Source organism: Calypte anna, chromosome 2 (genome assembly GCF_003957555.1).
Source record: "Calypte anna isolate BGI_N300 chromosome 2, bCalAnn1_v1.p, whole genome shotgun sequence".
Classification (NCBI taxonomy): Eukaryota; Metazoa; Chordata; class Aves; order Apodiformes; family Trochilidae; genus Calypte; species Calypte anna.
The window spans coordinates 59,149,352-59,167,442 of NC_044245.1; the positions used below are offsets into that span (position 1 = coordinate 59,149,352).

At 38.5% G+C, this 18,091-nt stretch overlaps 1 protein-coding gene across 2 annotated transcripts in view; it reads left to right on the forward strand.

The window, feature by feature from the left end:
- Positions 1-18,091, forward strand: part of CTDP1 (CTD phosphatase subunit 1) — an 87,919-nt gene that overhangs the window by 24,656 nt on the left and 45,172 nt on the right. For both annotated transcript variants that reach the window (XM_030446042.1, XM_030446043.1), the window contains exons 6-9: positions 2,688-2,778; positions 4,828-4,994; positions 6,138-7,217; positions 13,781-13,922. In XM_030446042.1, the coding sequence (XP_030301902.1) occupies positions 2,688-2,778; positions 4,828-4,994; positions 6,138-7,217; positions 13,781-13,922 (1,480 nt within the window). The remainder of the gene's footprint in view (positions 1-2,687; positions 2,779-4,827; positions 4,995-6,137; positions 7,218-13,780; positions 13,923-18,091) is intronic.

An 18,091-nucleotide genomic window follows, 5' to 3' on the forward strand; every position in this document is an offset into this window, starting at 1 on the left:
GACTTTTCTTAAAAAAAAAAAAAAACACAAATACTTTGGAAAGTATCATCCATTTGAAACCTGCAGCTTCATTATTAGAGGTTATTATCTGAATGATGCACTATTGCCAAATTTTAAATCTTCCAGTTTATAGGTTTAGAAAAGATTATTGTTTTGAAGATTGTAGAGATTTTACATACTAAGGGTTTCACAGTTGTTTTTGTTGCTGAAAGCTGTAGAATAATTCTTTTACATTCTTAAATAAAAAATTTCAATCTTAGCCTTTACTTAGTTTTATCTTGGAGATATCTGCATTTACTTGATTTTGATGTAAAGTTTTTATTTCTTCAGATCTATCTTTTATTTGTAATCATAAACCAATTTGTTCTCAGTTTCAACTGAGAATATGTGATCTAGCCACTGGGCTAGATCTTGTTTGCTCTTGCATGGAGTAGAATTGCTAAATGGGTTAGTCAATAGACAATATAGCCTTTTTAATGATCTAAAGATAAGATTAACTTACTATATTGAAGACAACAAATTATGAATAACAAATGACATTTTATCTGCTATTCCACTGAATTGTAAAAACTCTGGGATTATGTCTCTTATAATGATTCAGTTGGCTAGGCAACATTAAAAAGAAGCCAAACAGTTTAAGACACTTAGAGAGCTTCTGTAAAAGACCAGGCTTGTTTTCTGTATTGCTATTCCAGTTGCCTATCTTTGAAAGACCCAACTTTAAGATGGGCTTTTATCTGTATTTATGTGTCTCTTGTGACCTGTATCTTTAGTGTATTTTTAGTGAATTGTCGAGGGACAAAAGCATTAAAATTAATAAGTCTTTGTCTAAGTATTCTTGAAAAGCTGTGGAATACTACTACATCTCTAATCCCTGGCAGCCAGGATTTCTGTATTTGGGTTTTCTTAATTCAGCTTTTCTTTTCTTAGTTTTAGCTAGGCAATACTATAACTGAATGCCTCCCTATAGTTTTGCCATTAAAACCATGCTCTCCTGTCCTGTTTATTGTGGAGTTCATCTGTACTGAGGTGATTAGCAGAATTAGTAGAAGATAATTGGATAGACAGCATATGTAGTTTGTCAGAATATCTGTGTGTACAGCAATAAATCTTTGTAGCTAATTGTCTCAATTCATTATGCCTAGGTACTGCAAGGGTCTCACTGCAGGGGATTGATTCTACGAGTTTGCAGCAATTCTTAAGCATAGTCGGGTGAGTTAAGGTTGAACCTGTGTCCTTAACTCAGAATTTTCTTGCTTTTATGGGTTTTAAGTTACTCCAATTATGCATTAATATTAAATACATAACAGGATGAACTTTTTCAGTAGCGATGACTAATTTTCCCTTCCTTTTTTTTTTTTTTTTTTTTTTTTAATTTAAACCCTGTGTTTTTGAAGACCCAACTTAACGCACTCCTGGGAGCTGGACTCTTAAAAGGAGTTGAATGTGTGTCCTGTGAATATCTCAGAGCTCCTTGAAAGAAATTTAAAGTTGTTCATTAGAGTCTGTAGTCATCCTGAACTCTAGTTCTGGCTATAAGATGGACACCTTTTAAAATAAAGTAACTTAAAATTTCTTTTTTTAAAATCCCAAATAAGTATTGACTACCTTTTGTCATTTATAAGAATGCAGAGTTGATGCTATCTTCAATGCAGATTCAGTGAAATGAAAATTCATATAAGCATGGAAAATGCTAGTTTATTTCCAAGCAATTATGTGGCTGTGATCTGCTCTTGAAGATGAATTTTGTTATTGCAGGCTAGGTTCAGAAGCATGTGCATGTGTGTTTGTACACCCAGGTCACCATTTTCCTAAATGATGGCATTTTATCTTGCTTTAAGATCACTTAGCACAGTTTCTCCTGATTTGTTTTTGTTGGTTTTTTTTTCTTTTTTGTTTCTTAAGAGTACAGTCAGTAAGGTTGCTACAACTGGGCCTAAATATTTCTAGGAATCCCAGGATGTATTAATTGTATGCAAATGTATTAAAGTATTTGTTAGAGGTAGAACTTAAAACCTACAAATGCAAGAGCTCCGGCTAAAACCGTCCCTTAACTTGCCCGTGGTGCTTAAGCATTGCAGCACATTGCCGACTCTTGAGAGACTTCTCTGCAGTCCCTAGGCATAATGAGCTAAGGAGAGCATCTAACTTTAAAGAACTACCTGTAGAAAGATAAATGTAAATTGCAAAAATCATCTCTGTCACCTGCTGTATGTCTTTCAGCCTAATTTGAATCATAGAATCATAGAATCATAGGGGTTGGAAGGGACCTCGAAAGATCATCTAGTCCAACCCCCCCTGCCAGAGCAGGGCCACCTAGAGTACATCGCGCAGGAACGTGTCCAAGCGGGTTTTGAATGTCTCCAGTGAAGGAGACTCCACAACCTCCCTGGGCAGCCTGTTCCAGGGCTCTGTCACCCTTACAGTAAAAAAATTTTTTCGAATATTCAACTTGAACCTCCATTTGGACAGAAATTTAGTTATAATAATCAATTTTGTTGCTATATTGAAAGAAAATTAAATGGGATTTTTAAAAGTAATCCCACTGCATTAGTTAATGTTTGATTCATTATACTTAGCCTTTTGCCATACAATATTTCTTACCTTAAAATTCTGTTGGTTGAATTACTACATAAAAAATGAGAAAACATCTTGAACATTAATGTTTTAATTTCTTTTTTCAAAAGGATTTTTGGACCCTGAAAAGAAGCTTTTTTCCCATCGGATATTGTCAAGGGATGAATGTATTGATCCATTTTCTAAAACTGGGAATCTTAGGTATGTATATGGTTCTAATGCATTAAGGAAAACAGGACAACAAAGAGGCAGAGCATTCTAAGTATAGTAAAAGTTACTCTCTCTGTACTTAAGGTGGATATAGTCCTTCCTTATCTGCCTTTTGAATATCAACATTATCTCAATAAGGTGTTGCGTATTGCAGCATTTAATCTATTTAATGGGCTCCTATTCTTGTAATAATTTAATCATGTTTTAACCTTATAGCTTATGATATTGTATAATGACTTGTGTATGTTGTGGGTTTTATCAAATTAGGCCAAAATTCTCTGTTTTATGTTAATTTGTATTCAGTGTCTAGTATTTTCACTTTCAGATGTGATACACATCTAGCACTTACTGTTCTAGTATTTCATGGCATTAGGTCATCTAAAGCCTGAATTTGTATTCCAGTCTAGATTCAGGTTTTGATATTTCCAGAATATAAGCTAAGATTTTGTTCAAAATATAGGTATCTTTAGTATTTCATATAGCTAGGTTAAAAATTATTGCCCCCTCCCCATCAGACCATAGCAAACAAAAAATTTTGTTCTTCTTTTGCTTCTGTTTTTTTATGCATGTTTATGTATTAAGAACTTCAGGCCACCCAGAGGAAGCCTGACAAGCTTGAGAGGTGGGCCCATGCGAATTGCATGAAATTCAGCAAGGCCAAGTGTAGTGAAATGAGGCAGCCAGGTGCCACTAATTGCCAGGTAGTGGGCTGAGCTTGTGTTAAGCCCACCTGTGCCTGATTAGGGCCTCACCTTTTATTGGCCCACTAATGCTGCTCATGCGCTGTGGGGCCCGACCTAATCAGGCACAGGTGGGCTTAACACAAGCTCACACCCACTACCTGGCAATTAGTGGCACCTGGTTGCCTCATTTCACTACAAGCAAGTGCAAGGTCCTGCAACTCACCTGAGTCAGTGCAATCCCAAGCAGTTAGAGATTGGGTGGAGAGCAGATTGAGAGCAGCCCTGTGGAAAAGGACTTGGGGGTGCTGGTTTATGAGAAGGTCAACATGAGCCAGCAGTGTGCATTTGCAGCCCTGAAGGCCAGCTGTATCCTGGGCTGCATCCAAAGAAATGTGGTCAGCAAGATCAAGGGAGATGATTCTCCCTCTCTGCCTACCTGGACTACTGTTTCATTTGGGAGTCCCCAACACAGGAAGGACATGGAGCTGTTGGAGGGAGTCCAGAGGAGGGCCACAAAGATGGTCAGAGGGCTGGAGCACCTCTCCTGTAATGACAGGCTGAGAAAGATGGAATTGCTCAGCCTGGCGACAAGGCTCTTGGGACACTTTACAGCAGCCTCCCAGTACCTGAAGGAGGCCCTATGGGAAAGTTGAGGTGGGACTTTTTAGAAGGGCATGATGTAGTGGTAACATAAGGGTAATGGTTTTAAGCTGATAAAGCATATATTTAGATTAGGAAGAAATTCTTTACTGCAAGTTTTGAATGCCCCCTCCCTGGAGGTCTTCAAGGCCAGATAGGATGAGGCTTTGAGCAGCCTGGTCTAGAGGGAGGTGTTCCCTGACCATGGCATGGGAATTGCAACCAGATGATCTTTAAGGTCCCTTCCAACCCAAGGAATTCTATGATTCTACTCTACCACTTTCACGTAGATGAGAGACTAGTACTTTTTTCTTCCTTTGTCTTGAATGACTACTCTTTAAAAAGTTTTCTTGTGTGTTTTTTATTTTCATAATTATTTCTAGTGTGGTGTTCATGTAATAGTTGGATTTGGGCTGTTCATCAATATAAAATGTGAAAACTAGACTGAAACATTGAAATGTTTTGGAAAGGCTTGTTGGTTCCTGATTCTAGCCTTTGGGATAGTAATTTTAGAATAGTTGTTTTCTTTTTTCATTATTTTCAACTAATTCAAATATTGTGTTTTGAATTCTGTAATTTTAATGTTACTGATTTTTTTTAAATACATTCATACATAAGCATGTCCTGTAATAAGCCGGAATATCATCAGACACTATCTTAATTGATAATTTTAATTTCCAAAAATTGGCTTAATTTTCTCAACTATTTTGTCTCTTAGAGATCTCTTCCCATGTGGGGATTCCATGGTTTGCATCATTGATGACAGAGAGGATGTTTGGAAATTTGCACCCAATTTGATAACTGTGAAGAAATATGTATACTTCCAGGGGATAGGAGATATTAATGCACCTCCTGGATCAAGAGAAATTCAAATGAAAAAGAAAGGTAATTATATAAATATTAAACCACTTTTCCCACGTTTTCCAGGTATCAAATGTAACTGTAACTTATTGTGGTGGCCTTATACTACTATTGCTGTTACACTCAGATGAGAAATCCTAGATTATTGCACTTGAGAGTGAGTGCATCTGCAGCACAAATGCAGTAGTTTAGTATAACTTCTTGAATTTGTTGTACTTGTTGATAGCTTCCCTTTAGATGGGCACCCACAGAAAAAATAGTGTACTGGTAATAGCATTTTGGATGTTATGTTTGGAGAGCTGATGGGGCAAATTGTTGAAGAACGTGTAGAGGAGTACAGATCACCTATTTGGAAATTATAATAATGTACTAAAATTGAATCAGGCCACTATGATGCAGGACTTCGGCTCTTGACTTGTATAGTTACCTGCAGGGCAAGGACATGCACAGGAAAGACAGGCAGAGTGGGGTGGATTTATCCAGTGTTCCTGAGGAGTGTGTGAAAATTTGAGTGTCTGCAGTGTCTGTGTGTCTCTTTCTCTGCAGACATCTAAAGACATATCCTAAAGCTAATTTTCTGCTGTGCCTTTTACCCTTTGCATTCTCAAGTGAGCATCAAACAGCATCTTTGTTTCACTAAAATGTGTATCTTTTCAGCTCTTAAAATACTGTTATTTTGGTTATGAAAAATAGGAAATATATGAAACTAGTGGAAGTTTATAAAGGAAGTTCTTGTAGTTCTGGATTGGGACCTTCTGAAGGAAATTCTGCCCCTTTTTTTCTTCTTCTCTGTAGTAGTTTCTTTGTCCTGAAAGGTAATTTTCAAATTTTATATTAAAGATACATCCTTTGTTTGTACAACTAATGATTACTTATGACCTGTGGGATTTGTTTTGTTGTTGGGTGTTTTTTTTAAAGCTGTTTACACAGCTTTTGTTACCAAAGTACGGTTTTTAGGTTTTCCATATTTTCTCATAATCGTTGACTCCTAAACTATCTTAACTTTGAAAAGTCTAGTTGTCACTAAACACAGTGAAGTCTAACCAGATATGTTAACCATGTCTTTAAGGAAAAAGAAAACTGAATCTTGTTTAAGCTTCAAAAAAAAAAAAACACCCTAGAAATTATAGAAATGTATTTCATATTTCTCTCTTTCCTGTGCCTCAGTAAACCACTCTACGAATACCGAGCCACTGGATGCAGCAGCATCAGTAAAAGATGCTGAAGAAATAAAGAGTGTTACGTGTGTAGAAGAACAAAGCAACGGTCTCAAGAAAGCTACAAAAGACAGTTGTACTGCAAATGGGAGTATTTCTGTAAACTGTGAAACACATGACTTTGATTTGAACTCTCGTGATAAAGTTAATGCCCAGGAGTCCTTAAATGATAGCACTGATCACAAAAAGGACAGTGAGGTCACTAATGATTTGCCAACTGCAAAAGAATCTCGGATTTGTTTAGAACAAGTTGACAGAACAGTTGTAGAGAAGCAGCAGACCCAAGACAAGACAAATTCCTTGGACTTTGAGCTGTCTAGTGACAGTGAAAGTGAAGGTGGATTGGATACCAGAAGCTCATCCACTTCTGTATTAGATACTGAGATTGAGGAAAAGAGAAGCTGGAAGAAATCCAAACAAGTTCAGCAGGATGAAAATTTGCAGACAGGGAGTTGTGCTGATATAAGTGAGAAAAAGGATGGTCTGGTGAACCATTCTGGGGACATGCAGTCTTTACCTAGTGAAAATATTAATGAGAAAAATGATCTTGAAGCTCAAGAAGAAAGTGAACAGGAAAGCCTCTGTGATTTAGGAAATGGGTGTGCAGACAAGAAAGAAGCTGAAACAGAGTCTCAGAATAGTGAACAATCTGGTATTACAATGGGTGAGTCCCTAGACCAGAGTATGGAGGAAGAAGAAGAGGAGGATGATACAGATGATGATGACCATTTAATATACCTTGAAGAGATCCTGGTGCGGGTTCACACTGATTATTACACAAAGTATGATAAATACTTAAAAAAAGAGATTGAGGAAATTCCAGACATCAGAAAAATAGTACCAGAACTGAAAAGTAAAGTGTTGGCAGATGTAACCATAATATTTAGTGGCCTCTACCCAACAAACTTCCCCATTGAGAAGACACGGGAACACTATCATGCCACAGCACTTGGTGCTAAAATTGTGAAGAATCTAGTACTGAGTGCTGATGATCCTGACAAAGCAACGCATCTCATTGCAGCAAGGACAGGTAGGTAAATGAGGCTTGAGTTTTCCATCTGTTCCAGTTAATTCATGTCTTGTGGGGTTTTTTTATGTAGCCTACAGGCTTTTATGTAACAGATTAGATTTGAAAGTAAGGAGAAGATTCTTTCTAAACCAAAACTTTTTTCCTGCTTTTTTTCATCATGTGCAGCTAATAATTGTTAAAAGGAGGACCCACTAAATAACCTCTGATGTAATGTGTCATGTTTCACTTTTTGGTTATGAGTTGGTGATACTGAGCCTTTGATTACTGGAAATGTTGAATAGAAACATTTGTGACAGAAAAGTTTATAGTGGTCTTACTATGGAGTTCTAGCAATGCTTTCTTATTTTCTCAGATTTCACCTCATGTTCACTTTGTATTGAGTTCAAAGGAATTATCTTAAGAGATAGGAATACAGTGATAACCCTTTCACTGCTCTGTGCATCGCCTGTCTGTCTTCAGAGCTACAAGAGATCTTAGCTTCATTTTGAAACACATTTCACAAAGCAAAGTTTTTACATAGCTGTAATGGATGGCTTTACTTTCATGGAGGAGCTAACAGGCCACCACTAACTAGCTTCTAATTAGTAGGGTTTTTTGCATACTCTGGCCCTTAGTTCCCTTGTTGTTCATCTTTTGAAGTTGCATGGAATTTAAATATCTGATAATCAAAACCATGTCATCCAATAGTAAAATTCCATGGAAATCCTACATAGTTTTAGGACATCTTTAGATGTCGTAAGCAAGGAAATATGATGCTTATTGGAATATTTTTTTCTTAACTGCTGTTCGTGAAAGCTTTCAGTAGATCAGAAGCATATTTGTTTCACCAGCTTACGTTCTAAAAGAATGGAATATATATTTACTAGCTATAAAATAGATATGTATAATTTTCTCAAAGTGTGTATGACTTCAGAAGTAAGTTGTTCCATTTATTATACATCTGACCAAGAATCACTTCTTCCTGTTGAGTTGGCAATGATTTAAAAAAAAAACCTCTGGTGTTTAGTGACTAAAAGGAGAATGTTTCAGTTCCTTTATTTTTATCCCTTTACATACGAATAATATTAAAAATCTATGGCTTAAAACCAACCAATTTATCAGTATATTGTAATATGCTAATGCACTAAGTTTTAAAAATACATTAGCCTAAGTAACAATAAGGCTGTATATTTACTAGGCTGGTCATCCTTGTCCAGTTATATCAATGTAGTTCTAGTGAAGAAAATCACTAGTACTTTTTATTAAAAAGTTGGTAAGGCAAACTTAGCAACCCGGTCAAGTAGCATCACAATAAAAACAGTGAAATTGCAAGTTTGTGCTAGTTGTCCTGCTGCAGATGTGCAGTAAAACTACATAAAACCCCAAAGAGACTGAAGTTAGTTTCACTGAGATTAGCTGGGATTCTGACTTGTGAAGGTATGATAGATGACCTAGAGAATGGGAAGTTATAAAATTGATGGATACATCAATTTGGGACTCTAGTTTTTCCACAGTTTCTGAACAGCTCTTTTAAAATGGCAGGAAGAGCAATTCTCTTATCAGCAAAGAATTGCACAAGCTTGTCATACTTCACTGGAGACATAATACCTGTCAATGTAACTGTCTTGTTTTTCCAATTTTGAATCTTAAAATGCTTCATTTCAGTGTTGCTTTGTATAACTTGCACTAGATGGCTCCTGATTGTGGATGTACAATGAGACAGACACATCCCCACCCCCTGCCAAATATATGCATTTCTCTAGAGGAGAAACTGTTGTACACCATTAGCACATGCTAAGGTACAACTGTAGCTAACAAGAACGCAAAGCAGTTGAGGCCTGCTTTCTTTTTTCAGCTTGTTTTGGAATATACAGTGTTCTACTTGGATAAGCAAATAATTCAGTACCTTTTTAGCAAGCCATCCACTCAATACCCTAGGGTTTGATGTGCTTTTACAGTATTTGAATTGAGTTAATTAAAACAATTTTTAGTGCTCTTTTGAGGTCTTCAGTGTGGTACCTTTTTTTCAGACTTTTTGTCAAGACCTGGCATCTCTTTCAAAGTAGTCATGCAATGTTGGTGTTACACTTGTTACTAAAAAATACCTTCAAATATTGTCAACAATTTTTTTTTCTAACAATGGCAATGAAGTAGGGGGATTTAGTGTGAAAAAAAACATTCTCCAATAGCCCTTTTTTGTAAGATCCTCATGGTTTGTTTGTGGGCTTGGTTATGTGATAGGGTTTTGGTACTGTTGTGTTTTGTTGTGTTTTTTTTTAAACTGAAGAATATGGGATTAGTTGTGTTGCGTCATCCTAATCTTACAAGGGAAACCAAAGTTTCATTGGAGATCATAAGAATATAAATTGTGTCCTGTCACAGCTGGATTTGGGTTACTTCACCTATAAACATTATTTTTATATTGATTCTCGTGTGGTTAGAAGGTAGGTCTCTATTTTACAAGCTTCTTATTGCGGATGTTAAACCATACAAATGTTTACTTTGCATTAACTGAGCTGTAATAAGTGGCATATACTTAACCAGCAACAGTAGTGGAGGTGTGAATACTGTGAACTTTTTCAAACAGAGGAAGAGTTTGTCACAGGAAACTAAAAGGGAAGAAGTCAGTGTAAAACAGAGTACCTTGTAGGTCTTGGAGGGATGGATTTTCTCCCTGAAAAGTAACCATCATAGCTTGGTATATGAATGGGCAGCTAATGAATACTATTTTAGATTACATTTACAGCTTTCCAGCTTAATGCAGTAAATAATGTAAATTTATTTTATTTGTATATACGTGTCTTTTTCTAAGCAGGTAGGCAGCTTGTTTCTCTGCAGCCATAGATACTCTGAATTCTGAAATTAAATAAATCCTTGTTCTTGGAGAAAAATAGGATTTTTTAAAATTCTGTAGGAAGGAAAATACTAGGATCTTTGTATCATCTATCGGCTTTCATAAGTCTGAGTGACTGAGAAAAGTCTGTCCCATAGTCTTTTCCACTTAGCTGTGGGCTGAATAGATCTTTTGGTTTTGAAACATCTGCTGTTTGCTTTAAGCAGCAGTAAACTGCACTGGATGATGAGTTGTTAGAGCTTTGTACACACTTGGCTAAGCAGTTACTACACTATTTCACACATCTTGTTCCTTGCTAAACAAAAGAAACTGTAGTTGATTTGTATTGAGTTTTTGCTGATGAAGAACATAAAGCTGTCCATGGCACTTAAAGATTATTCTAGTGGGATAGAAATGAAATATGCCAGTTTAGGCCTTGGATTTTTCTCTTTTATTCATCCTCGCATACCTCTTTAAAAAAAAATACTTATTCTTTTATCTATCTTTTTGAGATACCAAGAGAGAAGATAAAACTGCCAGCTGATAGTCTTGTTACCTTGTCCTATGACTTGGTGTGAGGTCTTTACCAGACATAGCTATGATGGGTCTAAAAGATTATAATCTTTTCTGAAGAATATTTTCCAAGACATGAGTTTAAATCCATTTGGTGGCTCATTACAAGTGGTGTTTTCCATGTATCAGTACTGAGGCAGGTTCTCTTTCATTTGTCAATGATCTGAACTAGGGGAATGCGCTTTCAGTAAGTTTGCAGGTGATGCAAACTTGGGTTGGGAGTTTTGATCTGCTGAGGGTAGGAAGGCTCTACAGAGGGACCTGGACAGGCTGGATTATAGGCTGAGGCCAATTGCCTGAGTTTCAAGTGTCAGGTCCTGCAGCTGGGTCATGACAGTCCCTGGCAATGCTGCAGGAAAAGTGGCTGGAAAGCTGCCTGGCGGAAAAGAACCTGGTGGTATTGGTCAACACCCAGCTCAGTATGAGCCAGTAGTGTGCCCAGGTGACCAAGGCTGCCAACAGCATCCTGGCTTGTATTAGAAATAGTGTGGCCATCAGGATTAGGGAAGTGATTGTCCCCCCATACTTGGGACTGGTGAGGCTGCACCTCAAGTACTGCTCAGTTCTGGACTCTTCACTACAAGAATATTAAGCTGCTGGAGCATGTCCAAAAAGAACAGAGGTGAAGAAGGGTCTAGCACACAAGTCTTGAAAGGAATAGCTGAGGGGAAGTGGGGTTGTTCAGTCTGGAGAAAAGAATGTTCAAGGGAGACCTTACTGCTCTCTACAACTACCTGAAAGGAGGTTATATTGAGGTGGGTGCTGGCCTCTTCTCCCAAATAACAAGTGATAGAACAAGATGAAAGATAAAATGGCCTAAGCTGTGCTAGGGAAGGTTTAGATTAGGTATTATGAAAACTTTCTTTAGTAAAAAAATGGTTAAGAATTGGAACAGGCTGCCCTGGGAAGTGGTCCAGTCACCATCCCTGAAGGTGTTTAAAAGACACGTAGATGTGTTGCACAGGGACTTGGTTTTATGATGGACTTAGTGTGCTAGATCAATAGTTGGGGAAAAAACCCCTGTGTCTTTGAAAATAATCAAAGCTCAATATTAGATACTTCAGTCTGTATTCATCAGATAGCAGATATGAATTTAGACACTTAACTGCTTCATGAGGGAAAGCTTGCATGCCTTTTTAACTTTTTAAAAGGCTTTTAGACTAAAATTTGAAGTAAGGCAAGGTAATTAGAGGAGAATGATGAGAAAAAAAGGAGTCCAGAAAATCATTTTTCCTAAGGGTTTCTTTTTATCTGAGCCCAGCTCAGATGTTCCTAATTGCATCAGAAGTACTATTGCTTGGATGGATTAAAATCCTTTCTGCTGTTTCTTCTTAAAAATCCAAAAGGGGAAGTTTCACTAAGGAAAGGGAAAGCATGAGGCAAGGCTTGCAGTACTGTTTTTCCTACCCGTATGAATGCGGTGTTCCACTCAATCTTGCTCATCATATGTGTGAAATTTTGATGTGTGAATATGTCAGCTAGAAATAGAAGGCAGCCCCTGAGATTACACAGCTTTGTTACCCCATGCTATGTTCAGTATGCTGGAGTGTGCAATAGGTGATTTAGAAGTGGGTAGGAAGTAGCCTTGATGTTGCCCAGGTGGGAAATGTACTATAACTTTTGACCCTCAGAAGGTTACATAGTGGTCATCTTGTTGCCAACTTCAATTTTATGTTAATAACCTAACATTTTGAAGCTGTGGTTTCAGAACCAGAAGAGTTTTATACAAAGTAGTGCCATTTTGGCATTTCATGTTTGAGACATACACCTGGTATCAAACAATCAGCTGTGCATGAATGCCAAATGTGTATCTGTGTGGAACAGTAGGCACGATGAAACACCAGAGAAATCATCAATGCAAAAACATAAGTTTTAAAAATAGTTGGAGGAAGCCATCTTCTCACATAACTTCATAGATTTGACATGAGATGAACGTGTGGTTTTGTAGTTTTCTTCAGATTCCCTCAAGGAAGTCCAAAAGGAGCAGCACAGTTTCTATACCGTAGCCCAGCAATTCAGATTAACTGTACTGTGTGCTTACTAGTGAAATCATGTGCTTTTGTGTGTTGTGTTCAGTGAGCTCAAGAATTGTAATGTGTAGTACAGTATTGCAATTACAGCTCTCAAGTCCCAAACTGTAGAATTTCTTTATTTGGTACTGAAAAGAGAGGAAATGTTTTTGTGTACATAATATTTTTTTTAATCTAAAATTAGAGGGAAAGGTAGCACTGTTCCTGTACTCTGCTGGGTTTGAGGGAACAGAAGTCACGAAACAAACTTTCAGTACTTCTGTAAAGAACAGTGATATGCCCTTTCTGTTTATTTAGTCTCTTGAATTTACAGAAATCTAGAAACTGAACTTTCTAACTTGTTAGGTCAGTCCTAGAGTGCATTTCAGCTGATCTGTCTATCCGAGTATATTCTCGTTCAGTTGTACACAAACCTTAAAATATTTGCCTGTTAACTGTTCTCATCTGCAAGTGATGCAGAGATGTATTAGTTCTTCAAGACTTTCATCTTAGTTGAAATGTTGTTAAATGACAGTCATATAAACAGAACTCCAGGGATTTATGTTGAAACCATCAGATTAGTTTACTGTTCTTGCTTCCTTGTTATCATTGTTCTGAAATTCTGACTTTGTTTTTTGCCTGCTACATTCAACTTCACACTTGCTCCTCTTTATGCACAAAATGATGTATTTGTCTCTGCCCCCATTTCTGGCAAATAGAATTTGAGTGGGTGGATGGCTTTTAAAAGATATATTGTGTGTACAGGAGACTGTGCATAAGAAAATCAGTAAGATAAATTAGTGTTAGGCTTTTAAGAGTCACTGCTGCTTAGGCTTTGACAAATAGAAATGAAGGAGGTGAAATATAGAAGTATATTTTGTATTGTTAATTTAGTTAACATGGAGAGATTTTCCGTATGGATCGTTTTAGTTGACTGCTTATAGGGTGCCAAGGCTTCAGGAAGTCAAATGCCATCATCTGACTGAAGTTATCACATCTTCCTTAGATGTCCTTGGAGTCTCACTTCTATCAATTGCAATTATTTTGTGGGGAGGGGTGTTTTTCTCTGTAAGATGGATCACAAAATGTTTTTCTTAAATCAGTGTGTACATAAAATTATCTTCTGTGTTTCTGGGAACACTGTAATGTTACATTTAACTTTGAAATAGGCACAGAGAAAGTACGACAAGCTCAGGACTGCAAAGACCTCCATGTTGTAAACCCTGACTGGCTGTGGAGCTGTCTGGAGCGCTGGGACAAGGTAGAGGAACAGCTCTTTCCCTTGAAGGATGACTACATCAAAACACACAGGTAAGTGGGAGCTTGGGGGAGTAGGGATCATAAAACTAGGTTAGTCATACAATGACTAATTAATACAGCTATAGAATCATAGAATAATAGAATGGTTTGGGTTGGAAAGGACCTTAGGAAAAGAACTATCTAGTTCCAAACCCCAAGTGTGGACAGGGATATGTACCATGAGATCAGCCCTCGCTCAAAGCCCTATCCAGTCTGGTTTTGGAAACTTCCAGGGAGGGGGCATCCACAGCTTCCCTAGAACACCTGTGCCACCCTCATGGTGAAGAATTTCTTCCTAATGTCTATCCTAATGTCTAACCTAAATATACCCTCTTCCAGCTGAAAACCATTCTCCCTTGTCCTGCCACTGTATGCACTTGTAATAAGTCTGTCCCTATCTTTCCTGTAGGCCCCCTCTAGGTACTGGTAGGCTGCTATAAGGTCTCCCTGGGGCCTTTTCATCTCCTGATGAGGTGAACAACCCCATCTCTCTTGGCCTATCTTTACAAGAGAGGTGCTTCAGCTCCCTGTTTGTTTTTGTGGCCCTTCTCTAGTATCACTCCAACAGCTTCATGTCCTTGTCTTGGCAGCTCCTGAACTGGACACAGTACTCCAGGTGGGATTTCATGAGGGCAGGGTTTATCAAGCGAATCATGTCCCTTGATCTACTGACCACAGTTCTTTTGATGCAGCTGGGATACAGTTGGCAAGTGCCCATTGCTGGCTCATATTGACCTTCGCATGAACCAGCACCCCCAAGTCCACTTCCCCAGGGCTGCCCTCAGTCAGTTTTCTGCCCATGTTGTAATTGTGCCTGGGATTGCTCTGACTCAGTTGCACATGGCCTTGCTGAACTTCATGCAGTTTGCACGGGCCCACCTATCAAGCCTTCAGGGCCCCTCTAGATGGCCTCCTTTCCCTCCAGTGTGTCAACCACAGCACACAGCTTGGTGTCATCAGTAAAGTCACGTCTCTGACAAAGATGTTAAACAGCACCGGTTCCAGTACCAACCCTTGAGAAGTGCCACTCATTGCAGTTCATCATTTGGACATCAAGCTGTTGACCATCTTTGAGTGCAACTATCCAGGCAATTCCTTATCCCCAGAGCTGTTCATCCATCAAGTCCAAATCTTTCCACTTCAGACACCAGGATGTTGTGTGGTACAGTGTCAAAGGCTTTGCACAAGTCCAGGTAGATGATGTCAGTTGCTCTCCTCTTACTCAACCACGCTGTGACACCATCATAAAAAGCCTCTAAATTTATCATGCCACTGTGTGCCCTTGCTAAAGCTGTGTTGGTTGCCTCCAACCACCAAGTGATTTTCCATATGCCTGAGCAGATCTGCTCCACAACTTTTCAAATACAATAGAATACAATAGAAAGTGACTTTGCAACTTCATCTGCCAGCTCCCTCTGTAGACACAAGGAGAGATCTTGTCAGATCCTATGGACTTGCATGCTTTTAGGTTCTTTAGATGGTCTCAAGTGTGGTCTTCTACAGTGACAGATATTCCTTTTCCCAGTTCCTGCTTTTGCCTTACGCAACATGGGTGTTGTGGCCAGAGGTGGTGAAGACTGAGGCAAAAATGTCATTCATTACCTCAGCCTTTTCTATATCCCATGTGACTAGGTCTCCTTTTTTCTTTCGGAGAGGGACCGCATTTTCCCTAGACTGCCTTTTATCCCTTATGTACCTGTAGAAGCTTTTGTTGTTACCCTTGATGTCCCTGGCCAGACTTAATTCTGTCTGGGCTTTAGCTTTCCTAAGCCCAACACTGGCTGCTCAGAGTACATTCCTTATACTACTCCCAGGCTACCTATCCTTGCTTCCACCCCCTGTAGACTTTCTTTTTGCATTTAATCGTGTACAGGAGCTCCTTTTTTATTCATGTAGGCTTCCTGGCATTCTTTTCTTCCTTTTTTGTTAGGATGAATTGCTCCTGGGCTTGGGGGAGGTGATCCTTGAATACAGACCAGCTTTCTTGGGCTTCCTTCCCCTCCAGGGCTTTATCCCATGGTACCATGCTAAGCAGATCCCTGGAGGTGCCAAAGTCTGCTCTCCTGAAGTCCAGGGCTGTGATACTTCTTGTTTCTCTGTGCCTCCTGCACATGATCCTGAACTCCACAAGCTCATGGTCAATGTAGTCAAGGCTGCCCCCAACCTTTACATCCTCATCCAGTCTCTGCTTTCTTGTCAGTACAAGGTCCAGCAGCATTCCTCTCCCCATTGGTTTCTCCACCACCCATGTCAAGAAGTTACCATCAATGCACTGCAGGAACCTTCTGGACTGTACATGTCTGGCTGTGTAGCCTTTCCAGCTAATTGTCAGGATGGCTGAAGTCCACCATGAGAACTCAGGCCTGTGATTATGTAGCTACTGCCAGCTGTCTCTAGAAGGCCCTGTCATCCTGATCAGGTGGCCTGTAAAAGACAGCCATGGCAGTGTCTCCCTGCCATATTAGCTCTTTAGTTTGTTGCCTGCAAACTGTCACCTTGCTCTTTATCTGCCTCTGGACTTTCTGCCTTTATCTGCCTCAATTATAATTGCTCTCTCACATAACAAGCAACTCCACCACCATACCTTGTTAGCATGTTCTTTCCAAAAAAGGACAAAGCCATCCATGACAGCAGTCATGTCAGCAGAATTTGTCAGTTTCTGACAACTTCAATGTGGTATGTGATGCTTACAGATTTCATGTAAGAACCCTCCATTTCAGTCCATTTCTATGCTGCTTAAACTTCAGACTGTTAAAGAAACCTGTGGTAGCAGTTGTTGGTGCTTGCCATCTTCAATTGGAGCAGCTGACTTTATCAGGCCATCCACAGACTAACATTGGAAATGCCACCAAGACACAGAATCATTCATGCTGCCAAATAAGTTTTAAAAGTACATCTCCTATATATGAAAAATGGTAAAGTATGGCATTTTTTCTGAGACTTGGTAGCAAGGAGGAAGAGAGAAATGGAAAAATTAAGCAGAAAAATCTGAGGAGTTGGATGTTACAAAGGTAGAAGGAAACACTGGAAGAAAGGAAGTTTTGAGAGAACAGGAGGTGCCATGGCTAAAATAACTCATCACAAGATGCTGTAGGGCCAGCTTCTGCTTCTTAATTTGTTATCTGTTTGGATAGACTCAGGTAAATATCATCTTGCAAGCCTAACAGAGAACCTTCCTTTCTGTGTTTAGACAGAAAGAGGCATGGTGTATTGGGTTTTCTGTATTAAACTGGTACTGGTGTGATTGTCTTAAGTGAGCTAGAGATTTGCTTTCTGCTGCCTTCTGAGGGCAGAATGTGCATGTGTTAAGTACTGAGACACTCCAGAGACTAAAAGTAGAAATGTCTGGAAGTGAAGTACCTTATCAAATGGGAGACTAGACGCAGGATATCTAAAACTTAGAAAAGAGATGTATCCTACTTATGCCTTGGCGAGAATATTTTGATTTTTAAAAGTGCGATCAGATGTGGGTTTTTTAAATCAAACTTTGGAGTATTTGTATAGAATATTTTAACTTGTCTCAGAGGTCTTACACTGCAAAATTCTCAGTAGATAAATGTTGTTTTTTCTAAATATCTTGATTTACTCTATATATCATAGTTTACTCTTCCATTTCACTGAAGCACAATGATAGTTTGGATTTTTTTCCTAATTGTGTGTTTCAAGTACAGCATACCTTCACTTCATATTTTCCCCCACTCACAGACCACAAACTACAGTCAGTAAGACATTTATCTTAATGGAAATGATTCTACTTTATTAATCCAACATATGCAACTTGTTGGAAAAGATCTTTCTCTTTAGGGAAGCTAATTGAAAGAGTGATTTTTGGTCTAAAGCACTTACAAACTAGGCAAGGGGTAAACGCTGAGAAAATTTTTGCCTATAAAAGGAGCTGAAGAGTATCAAAAAAGAATAAATAAGCTTCAAATTGGTTGACCTTAAGTATTGGCATTGCAAGACTATTTCAGAAAAGTCCATGAAAGCATATGTAAAAACTCCAGTTTTATCACACTTCTAGTATTTTTCATAATATAATATGGGGGGGGGGGCTTTCTATAGCATTGGATTCATGGTGCATAACATGCTGGTTTATTTGATTATTTAAAAAATAATAATTATTGAGTTTGCTTTCTTTTTTGTGGCACTTCATAACGATTGGATAGTGTGCTCTCCTACTG